This window comes from Myotis lucifugus, unplaced genomic scaffold, assembly GCF_000147115.1.
Source record: "Myotis lucifugus unplaced genomic scaffold, Myoluc2.0 scaffold_59, whole genome shotgun sequence".
Taxonomy (NCBI): domain Eukaryota; kingdom Metazoa; phylum Chordata; class Mammalia; order Chiroptera; family Vespertilionidae; genus Myotis; species Myotis lucifugus.
In genome coordinates, this window is record NW_005871107.1 from 5,770,035 (window position 1) to 5,782,159 (window position 12,125).

The following is a 12,125-nucleotide window of genomic DNA, read 5'->3' on the forward strand; positions in this document are numbered from 1 at the left end:
CCACAAAGAAAGAGCTTTCAATTATTCTTTGGGGTCCATTTACATGACAGATTGTTGAAGCTAGCCATATACAAGGAAAGTCACCTACGTGAACAAAAGAAAACTAAAATTAAAAATAGCAACAACAAAAAATCAGTGTAAATAGTATGAAAAGCAAAATTACAGGGGGGGGGGGGCAAAAGTAGGCTTACAGTTGTAATACAAATAATATAATAAAACAAGAATAAACTGTTTTGTGTACTCACAACTACAAACCTATTTTTGTCCACCGCTGTATATATGCTTCCATACATGTCCTCAAAAAAATACTAGTATGCTTTCCAGAATGAACATTAAAAAATATTTTAGAAACAATAAAATAAAGGGAGTCTTAACAATTTTTAAATATATATGTCTATAAAAACTCAACGGGAAGATCATGTTGGAAGATCACAATGAAGACATCTTCTAGAAAGAGCAGAGACAACAGTGTCAAAACAACTGGAAGAAAAGAAAAAACAACTGGAGAAAAAGAGAAGAAAATTAACCATCAGTGAAAGAAGTCTAATATCTGACCAGGATAAAATCAAATTTCTCAAAAACAATAATAAAAGCTAGAAGAGAGTGGAGCAATGTCTTCAAAACTCTGAGGAAAAATTATTTTTAACTTAAAATTGTATATGTAGTCAGACTACCAATGAAATGTGAGAGTGAAATAAGAACATTTTAGACATGTAAGGACTCAGGACATTTGCCTCTCATATACCACTTCTTAGGAATATTTAAATGTTGTAGGAAGTGCTCCAGTAAACAAGAAAGTAAACTAGGAAACAGCACATCCAACACAGGAGGGTGACCAAAGGAGGTCAAGGGATAATGGCTCTGAGGCCAGACAAGAAAACAACCAGTACAGCCCTAGCCAGTATGGCTCAGTGAATGGAGTTTTGGCCCATTGACTAAAGGGTCATGGGTTCTATTCCAGTCAAGGGCACATACCTCAGTTGTAGGCTTGATCCCCAGCTGGGGCACATGCAGGAGGCAACAAATCAATGTCTCTCTCACATTGATGTTTTTCTCTCTGTGTCTTCTCCCCCTCCCTTCCACTCTCCCTAACAATCAATGGAAAAATATCCTCAGATGAGGATTGATGAAAGAAAAGGAAGAAAAAGAAAATGAAAGGAAGGAAAGGAAGGGAAGGAAGGGAGGGAGGGAGGGAAGCACAGTACAGATTGGCACAGAAGATAAATGCAGAATAGACCTCTCCAGTGATGGAAACCTAGTAAAACTGACTGAGAAGTTAGAAAAAAAATTAAGACATTTCCAGAAACTTGTGTTAAAAACGAGAGGATTAAGTCCAGAAGAAATAAAATTATACAAAATGTAATCATGGTGCACTGCTTTGCACTACAGTATAATTAAACAGTAGCGAATGCATTTAGTAAATTTTATGGCATAACTTTATAATGGGAGAAGGGGAGAGTGTGTTAGAGAGCTTAATTATCTGGTCACATCAAGGTAATGTCTAAAAGTGTTAAATCAAGCAACAGTAGAATAGGCATATTATTTAGATACACTAAGATAAAAACCCAAATAAACTTTTGGAGTCAAAATGATTGTCTCTGGAAGGTAAAGTAAGTTGGGACTACTGCTTTTCATCATAAGATCTTTAGATTTTTTAAATTGTGTATGTTACTTTGATAAATTTTACAGATATATAAAAGCAAATAAGGTTACCATGGTATGATTTATTTTGAAATTTCAAATGACATGAGGGGAAATGTGATTTTTATATTTATTGAATGGGGCATGAGCTAAAAAGAGTAGCTCTAAAACACTTTACTAGATCATCCAAACTCTACATTTATGCATCAAAATTCTTCTTGATGCCGAGACCGGTTTGGCTCAGTGGATAGAGCGTTGGCCTGCGGACCGAAGGAACCCGGGTTCGGTTCTGGTCAAGGGCATGTACCTGGGTTGCGGGCACATCCCCGGTGGGGGGTGTGTAGGAGGCAGCTGATCGATGTTTCTCTCATCGATGTTTCTAACTCTCTATCTCTCTCCCTTCCTCTCTGTAAAAAATCAATAAAATATATTTTTTTTAAAAAATTCTTCTTGAGAAAGCACTTCCTCACCCTGTCCTTCCCCTCAAAGTAACCATGTTCACAAAGAACAAAACTTTGTGACTTAACCAACAAAGGACTATACTGTAATTCTAAGGCAGTGTTTCCATAAAGATAGGTGGTGAACAGACTGGACAACATTCATTAACCCTACTTCTCAGCTGTTCCTCTTTCCTAGTCTGGCTTTTCATTTCCTGTGTGCCCCCCTCACTTCATTATTTTCATCATCTTTGCCTCTATCCCACATTTTCATTTTCTATTTACTAGACATTTCCTGTGAATATGAAGTTTAGCCTGTCTGCCTATAACTCAGGTGACAATTTGACCACTTCCTGGTAAGAACACATTACTCAATAATATGGATAATACTGAGTTGATGCTGTCAGTGATTAATATACTATACTAGAGGCCTGATGCACGAAATTCATCAAGAGTAGGTCTTTCTTCCCCCGGCTGCCCGCACTGGCTTCCCTCTGGCACCCGGGACCCGGGCTTCCCTCGCAGCCCCAGCTTTGTCCGGAAGGACGTCTGGTCTAATTAGCATATTACACTTTTATTATTATAGATATCCATACGGCAATTAAATCTAGGCATAGAAATGCTGAAATTTGAGCTCATTGACCCTGAGTGAAAAATTTAGTGCTAAACGTCAGCAACAACCCCAGGGCATTGTTATTTTAGGAAGACACATGAACATAGCCAAATTAATTTTGTTCATTTTTATTAATACAGAACATACTAACAGAAAGCTATATTTTAACATAATCAAGATTACAAATAAACTTACTAATCAATAAATAATATTCATTTGACTCTCCTCTTGGTTGAATAATTCTCTATTTGATAATACAGTTATTTTTACCAATTTATTTTTAAACTGCCTTATTATTTCAATGACATTTCTTAGTTTTTATTTACTAATAATTCCTTCAATTGAGAAACTTCACATATCAAAATATTTCCTGCAAGTTAATGCATTCTTCAATGTCTTCTATTTAACCTAGTTGTCTTAAAATTAAACATAATTCTTTGAAAGTTGAATATTACATTGTTTCCAAAAAATGAGCATAAAGCCCACAAGAAAGAGGCCACATGAATGTTCCACATTCTTCATATTTACCAATATTTTACAGAGGCCATATAAATGTTCCACATTCTTCATATTTACCAAAAGGAATCCCTTAGAGCTCAAAGGGGAGGAGACAGAAGAAACTAAAGCCATCAATGTAGTTATAAAAGAGATAAAACTCCAAATATATTTTAAGATTTCATCTTCACAGATGAGAAAATATTGGAAGGACTCTTCAACATTTCTTTAGCAGCACCTTTGGTCCCCCAATTAGAAAAAGGGATGCGGGATGGAAGTCCTCCTTAAACAGAACAAACTCAATCTGGACAACTAACAGGACCCCTCTCCCCCAATAATGTATCCCAGAAGATCAACTGCCATGGTTAAGAGGGTCAATTATGAGAACAAATACTAATATTCTGAAAGACTGACAAAACCAAGACTATTTTGAGACAAAAATACCCTGTGCACTCAGAAATTTCAGTATAATCATATATTAAGTACCTCATGCAAGTAATATTCAACAAATTAAAAGTCACGCTATACAAAACTTAGGTGTGGCACATTTCTACTATTACATAATTTTTTTGGTTTTGGTTTTTTAAAAAACATACTAATCAAAATTGATACATTACCCAGACCTTCTGATTTAAAATATAACTGAAGGAAACCATTACAAATTCTAAATTAGCAGGCATTCTTCTATATAAACATATGAGTTAAAAAAAAAAAAGCAATTTCAATGAGATTAAGTCCTCTAATTCATACATTTTCATGAATGTGAAAAAATAAGTTTGCATTCAAGAATAAGTTTTATAGCAAACAAATTACAACATTTATTCAATAAGGAATATTAAAATAATTCCAGTGATAGAAAATACAACAGCTTCAACCATATATAATTTATAATGTATATACTCAAAAATCTCCAGAATTTAATAAGGAAATTTAAAGAACCACTTTTTCAAATATTTCTTAGGCCTGGCCAGGTGATCCATTTGGTTGGAGCATCATGCTATACACTAAAAAGTTGTAGGTTCAGTTCCTGGTCAGGACACATACCTAGGTTGTGGGTTGGATCCCAGTCTGGATGCGTGTGGGAGACAACCAATCAATGTTTTTCTCTCACATGGATGTCTCTCTCTCTCTCTCTCTCAAATCAATTAAAAAAAAAACATGTCCTCAGGTGAGGATTAATATATATATATATATAATGTATTAGGAAAACCAACCAAAACAATTGTTGCATTAACTAAAGAGAATGTGCATACACATCCATATTTGACCTATATGCAAAAATTGAATGAAATATAGAGGAAATAAAGGTTACTATTTTCCAAAATTTCTGCAATGTAATATTAGTACTGAAGTCAAAACACTTACCTGCAAAGTAAAAAAAGCTTGAGGTATTTCCATGATCACATGTAAAAACATATCAAGTGAATTGGGGTTCCTGACTGCAACATCTTAACCAAATGGAAAGACGAATTTTAAATTCTCCTACCTGACCTCTTCAGACATGAGCATAAGTAAGACTTCAAAGGTGAAATCAAAACTAAGCTTGACAAAGAACTGTACTGGATAAATTAAATACATGAACCACCTCACCAAAGATGGTACTTTAAGCCTTTACACATGACACAAGACAATGATGAAGTGTTTTATTTAGATTTGGTCTTTCTTCATTTTTTCATAACTTTGAATCCTGAAGGTTAGCAAAGCATTATACTCATACATCTTGTAATTCCTCTCTTTACACAATAGGCACACATATACAGCACGTATGTCAATATAATATTTATCAACACAGCATAAACATTTAAGCAGCAGACACATTTCACATGATAGAGGCTCTATGCATATGGGCTGTCCCATCAAAAAGCAAACATTAGAATGCCATTTCAGTAGTTACAGTGCTGACATGATCAATAAAGTTAATTTGTTTTATACCCATCATATATTTTCATAAGTCATCCATAGGAATGAAGTAAAGGACAAAGACTTTTTAAAATAAAAAGTGGTATGCCAACCTCAAAAATGACATACTAACCAGACATCGGCATTCAAAAGCTAGGCTGAACAGAACTGGCCTTGATGTACATGCGGTAAGTTTGTTTTCAGAATATAAAATTAAATGGTAATGTCAGCAGTATTACTACTGTTTCTATATTTATGATTAATTACTAGCAATACAACTCCCAGAAGGAAGGAGATGGATCCAGTGGTGATATAAGCAATTCCCAAAAATGGATTTTTTCCTCCCATCCATGAAATAGTGCTTAAGATCATCCGTTTTCGTCCATCAAAAGAATGTACAGGGTAATCTGAAGAGTGAATAGGAAAACTTTTCCATGTTCAGTGACTTTATTTTTAAAATACACCTTAAAAAGTTAGCATTTAATTGCTTGTAATTCATTGGCATAATTCTATGATACCCAGGCACCTTACTCCCATGTTCTGAATCATAAAATAATTGTGTAATATTTATCTTGAAGAACTGGTTTAGCAGATTAAATGTTAGTAGGATAGCCAATATAGTTTGCAAGAAAAAACAACCAAATTTAACAGTTATATCGGTTCTCAGACACTTGTGCCCTCATTACACAGGAGGGGCAAAATGCCAAAAATAAATGACTAGAAGGATTAAAGGGGAACAGAAGGGGTCTATGTAGTATTTTCAACAATAAATACTTAAAATAAAATGAAAAAAAGAAATATAATGTGAAAAAATATTTCAAATAAATACTAGTAGCAGTTAAACCCTCAAAGAGGAGGTTGACAGACCAAGAGACAAGGAAAAGATGAAGGGGTCAGAAGTCTCCTCTGTAAGCTCAAAGAGCATGTGTAGCAAGAGAGTAGTTATGAGAATATGAGAAGACTCTAAGGACAGGGTAAAAAAGCATTATACTAAAGTCTTAACTTGCTGATTTGGAGTAATGATAAAATTCATGGTGTGACACAGAGAGGTGATGGCTAAAACAGAGTGGAAGTGAAAGGTGGGTTGTTAAAGAGATTTATGAAATGAGACGCCAGTTTATTGGATGAGCATGGATCAGTTCTAGGATTGTAGCAACAGGTCAGAGAAGGGGACAACTAAGTCCTTATGTAAAAGATTTACAACCTTTTCACAAGCGGCTTTTGAATCAAGTATTGGGCCCCATCTGTTTCTCTGGGCTCCTGCAACTCTCCAAATGACTCCAAATGGCACGTTTAGCTCCACTAGTTTCTTAAATCAGTTCACACTGATTATGAGAGCTCTAACTAACCCAGAGCTCTGAGGAGTACAGTCTCAAATCACCCATGCGAGTATCTCCCAGTATCACAAACCTAAAAAATGGGCTTCTGCCTTAATTCTAATATCTAGTTCCTACCTTATACCTAGTTTTGATAATTAACCCTTGATATTTTGCAGGCCCATCTTGTCAATCTTCAATATATCCTGCATTCTCCTAACAGTTCTCCTCTCCATGCCTAGGATGCAAATTCTCAGCTGAGAATTCCTGAGTGCTCACTCCAAAGACTTTCCTTTATTGTAGTCTGGAGGCTTCAGGTTTGGATACTGTTACCAAGTTTTTGAAAGTATGTCCCTGTAGGAGCAATTTTGGGCAGACAGAGCCAGTTCAGGTGCTAGTAGAAAGAGCATTATCTTGATATTGAATGCTGCCCTGTACTTTGGTTACACTGGTCTTCCCATTAAGCTCAATTACAGTCAACCATGTAAAAATATCTAGCTTACAAATAAATTCAGAACCTACATTTTAAGTAATTTTAAAGCATTATCTTGAGACTGTAGCCAAAGTAGAGGGCAGTTCAGTATCAAGATAATGTTCATTCTACTAGCACCTGAACTGGGTCTGTCTGCCCAAAATTGCTCCTAGGGGGACCTAGTTTCAAAAACTTGGTAACTTTTAATCTGTCATTAGCAAACATTTAAATGCTAATATTTAAGAAACTTTTCATTCATAAGATATAAAATGAAATAGAGATTTAAAAATGTAAGGACTTTGTTTTGAATAAAAGGTAGTGCTCAACATTTCCGTCTTAGGAAAGACTGCATCTAGGCTGGTATGGACTGGTTTAAATTAGCTAGGGATGGTGATTGACGGAAAAGTCATGGCCTTTGGGGTCAACAGCTTGACCATGAGCTTCAACTCTTCTACTTATTTCCTGTGTAATCTCAGGCAAGTTACTTAAATGCTCTATGTTCCTGTATCCTTGTCTATAACATGGAGGTGACTACTACTTCATAAAGCTTGAATTTAAGTAAAATAATGCATGGAAAATACTTAGTACAATGTTGACACAGTCAGATTGAAATGAATATTTATCAGCACTGAAAATTACATCTCAATTATTAATGTGGCAAAATACAGCTAATGATAAAAATGTTTTGTACTATGAACAGAGCAATAGTTAGAAACAATTATGTTGATATTAGTTAACATATCTGCTGATTTTTAATATGTAAAAATATATATTAAAACAGCTTGTAGCCCAACCGCCATGGCTCAGTGGTTGAGCGTCGACCTATGAACCAGGAGGTCACAGTTCAATTCCCATTTAGGGCTTATGTCCAGGTTGTGGGCTTGATTCCCAGCAGGGGGCGTGCAGGAGGCAACGAATCAATGATTCTCTCTCATTGATTTTCCTCTCTCTCGCCCTCTTTCTTCCTCTCTCTGAAATCAATAAAAATATATCTTAAAAAATCAGCTTGTACCACCAACACTTATTTTTTATTAGGTACATTCACTGGCCTTCCCATTAAGCTCAATTACAATCACCCTTGTAAAAATATCTAGCTTACAAGTAAACCCAGAACCTACATTTTAAATAATTTTACCAAATAATATGCTTAAACCCTAGTACAAAGTATATAAAAATTAAAGATATTTCTGGAAGGCATAAAAGATACTTACCCATACATACACTCCTATAAAAATGCAGAGATCATAACTCAACACAAAGTAGCATACCACATAACTAAGATATGGCTGAACTACACTCCTTTCCAATTCTATGAATATGTGCTCATGGCCAAAAAAGGATACTGTATTTGATATTCAAAAAGTAGTCTCCAGCTGGTAACGTTGGATGTAAATCACTTTTCCGCTCTATAATACGATATAACTTACGAAAAGTAGGCAATGCTGCAGTACGCATCCAAACAATAAAATCTTCATTTATGAATCCATTATTATCTTGGTCAGAATCCAGCAAGTATACTGGGTTAACCCAGTTTACTGGCTTTGTTGTATCTTAAAAAGGAGGGGTGGGAGTGGGAGAGACAAAATATTCTATTAAGAGTTTCACTGAAAATTCACACTCTAATAAAACAAAGATATATATTACACAATCAGAATATTTTTCTCATTTTCAAAGGTTTGAATACATTCATATTCTAAGGAAGTCTTATATCAAGAGAGAAACCAATTCCTCATGTAACAACTTAACATAATTACAAAGATTTAATATCTCAATTAAGAGAATACTAAAAGGCCCTAGCTGGTTTGGCTCAGTGGATAGAGTGTTGGACTACGGACTGGGAGGTCCCAGGTTCGATTCCAGTCAAGGGCACATGCTTGGGTTTCAGGTTCAATCCCCAGTAGGGGGCGTGCAGGAGGCAGCTGATCAATGATTCTCTCTCATCATTGATGTTTCTATCTCTCCCTCTTCTTTCCTCTCTGAAATCAAAATATATATAAAAGAGAATACTAAAAGTGAGCTGTTGAGTATATACCAAAAGGCAGATAATTTAATGCAAAGATATAGTGGTATGAAACATTACATTGTGAAATTGAGATATAGAAACAAAAGTAAATTTGGATCTATAATTATAATAAATAATAGGGGTTTGTTAAAAAGAAACTTCATTGCAGTTTTAAAAGATTATGGGTAAAATGCTTATAAGAAAATACCAGAGAAGTTTAAGATTAAAAGTTTACATTTCCTTTAGGATTTCAGTACATTAGAACAGACTACATACTTTTACCTTACTATGTATGAAGTTAAGAAAAGTAGCTGTTTTCAAAAAGCATAAACATCTTCTGAGATTCGAAAGATTGAAAATTTTAGGTACTTTATTAAAACTTCTAGCTTATATCATGTTTTAAAAGGATATTAGTAATATTTTACCTTTGAATCGTTCTTCTAGGGGGCCTTCTCCAGGGGGATTTCTAAATTTCACATTTTTATCTGTCCACCAAGCAATACCTTTCTTTTTCAAAGGAATTGCCGTTGAAAATGATCCATTGACAACCAGAAACAATTCTAATGTATCTAAACATAAGAAAAGGAAGATATTGCTAAATATTGAAAATCCATAATACCTGCTTTACTCTATGAGAAATGAGGATCTGGTATTTGCTCCCAAAAGTGGTGGTAACAGAGTAGGCATATGATGTATATTTGCTCTTGATTATTTATAAGTGAATTAGCAATTAAAAATTTATAATCCCAGATGGACTTTTCTTTCATCACTCAATACAGTTCTAGGTTACTTTCCTATTTGGCTGATAGGTGATAAGGTCAAATGTTTTAATATTAAACCAAATAAAATTATTTGCAAGGTAAATCTGCCTCTTCTTTCTTTTAAACATGCGTTCATAAATAGTTAATGGTTTATGCATTTCTCTATCTGCACTGTCCAATATAGTAGCCAGTGGTTACATGGCTATAGAGCTTTTGAAATGACAGCTAAATGAATGTTTTGTAAATGTATATCAAAGACTTAGTATAAAAAATCCTATATAATAAAAGCCTAATATGCTAAGTGTCCAGTTGTCCATTCAGCCAATCAAAACGTAACATGCTAATGATATGCTAAGGCTGCTCAACTGCTCGCTATGATGTCCACTGACCACCAGGGGGCAGACAGTCGACCGGTCGACCAGTCACTATGACATGCACTGACCATCAGGGGGCAGACACTCTGACCTATAGGTTAGCTTGCTGCTGGGATCCGGCTGATCAGAACTGAGCAAGATGGGCCAGACACACCCTGGAGCCATCCCATGGTCCCTCCCTGGCTGGCCAACCTCCCACATCCCTCCCCAGCCCCGACTGTGCACTGGGGTCCCTCAGCCTGGCCTGCACACTCCACAATCTTGGACCTCTCAGAGAATGTCAGAGAGCAGGTTTCGGTCCGAACCTGCAGGCTAGGCCAAGGGACCCCACTGGTGCACGAATTCATGCACCCGGCCTCTAGTAGAATATAAAATATCTTATCAACAACTTTTATATAATGCATATTATTTATATGCTGAAATGATGTTTTGAGCTTATTGGGTTCAATAAAATATATTATTAAAATTAATTTCACAACCTCTCCAACATGTTATTACTTGTCTTATTGATAACAGCCATTCTAACAGATGTGAGTTGGTATCTCACTGTAGTTTCAATTTGTATTTCCCCGCTAGCAAAGTTGAGCATCTTTTCATATATCTGTTGGCCATTTGTATGTTTTCTTGGAAGAAGTGTCTGTTCAGGTCCTCTGCCTATTATTTGAGTGGGTAATTTTGTTGTTGTTGAGTTCTATGAGTTTTTTATTTATTTTGGATATTAATCCTTAGTCAGAGCAAATATCTCCCATTGTTTGCAAATACTTTCTCCCATTCAGTTGGCTGCCTTTTTGTTTTGCTAATGGTTCCTTTTGCTGTGCAGAAGCTTTGTAGTTTGATATAACAGAACCCACCATCACTGCTGGTGGGAATATAAACTGGCATAGCTACTAAGGAAAACAGTATGGAGGTTCCTTAAAAAATTAAGTCTGGACTTACCATATAACCCAGAAACCCTTTTCTGGGTATCTACCCCAAAAATTTGGAAACATTTATTCACAAACATATATGCACCCCTATATTCATTGCAGCAATATTCACGGTGGCCAAGACATGGAAACAACAAAGTGTCCCTCAATAGAAAATTGGATAAAGAAAATGTGGTACATATATACAATGGAACACTATTCAGCCATAAGAAAAGATGAATTACTGCCATCTGCAACAATGTGGATAAATCTTGAGAATATCATGCTAACATGAAAGAAGTCAGAAAAAGTCAAGAACCATGATTTCACTCATATGTGGGATATAAAACTAAAAGCAACAAATGAACAAATAAAACAAACAAAAACTCATAAACAGACAACAATATGGTGGTTAACAGAGGAAAAGGGGGTAGGGAGTGGTAAAGGTTAAAGAGGATCAAATATATGGTGATAGAAGGATATTTGACTTTGGGTGGTAAATGCAATATAAAGATGATGTATCACAGAACTGTATACTTGAAACCTACATAATTTTATTAACCAATATTACCTCAATAAACTTAATTAAAAATTAATTTCACTTATTTCTTTTTATTATTTTTAATGTGACTACTAGAAAACTGAAAATTATATGCATGTCTCACATTTATGGTTCACATTATATTTATAATTATACAGTGCTGCTCTAAATGATCAACTGTAGCATCTTTTTAATGATATAAATATTAAAAGTTGGTGGGAAAGGTAACCTAGCTTTTATTTTATCATATATGAAATAGGAAAGCTCATGTCCCTGCTTATTTCTTCCCAGAAACAAAAATTCATCCTTAAAATATAAGCATTCTCAGAAGAAAGTCACAAAGCATTATAATACCCCACTGAATTACTAATTGATATATAGAGTATTCCCAAAAAATGTATGCACACACTTTGAATAATTATAAAGGCAGTGTTTATTAAATACATTTCATGCTGAAAACTGAGCTATCAGCTGTTAAAGTGTACATACATTGTTTTGAGACACCCTGTATTTATCTTAAGATTGTTGAATTTCTCAATTTCATTCATGTTTACTAGACTATTAAATCTGTAATCCTATATAATAAAAGCATAGTATGCAAATTGTCCCCTCAACGGGGAGTTCGTCCGGGAGTTTGACCAGGGGGTGGGACCAGCCGGGGGAAGGGAG

The 12,125-nt window shown here is 35.2% G+C and overlaps 1 protein-coding gene across 2 annotated transcripts in view; it reads right to left on the reverse strand.

The window, feature by feature from the left end:
- Window positions 1-4,813: 4,813 nt before the first annotated feature.
- TMEM30A (transmembrane protein 30A) overlaps window positions 4,814-12,125 on the reverse strand; it is a 37,248-nt gene continuing 29,936 nt past the window's right edge. The window contains exons 5-7 of one of the 2 annotated variants that reach the window (XM_006089337.3): window positions 9,301-9,444; window positions 8,217-8,423; window positions 4,814-5,492 (exon numbers count right to left, since the gene is read on the reverse strand). In XM_006089337.3, the coding sequence (XP_006089399.2) occupies window positions 5,299-5,492; window positions 8,217-8,423; window positions 9,301-9,444 (545 nt within the window). In that variant the 3' untranslated portion in view covers window positions 4,814-5,298. The remainder of the gene's footprint in view (window positions 5,493-8,216; window positions 8,424-9,300; window positions 9,445-12,125) is intronic. The other variant, XM_023754284.1, reaches the window with a different exon arrangement.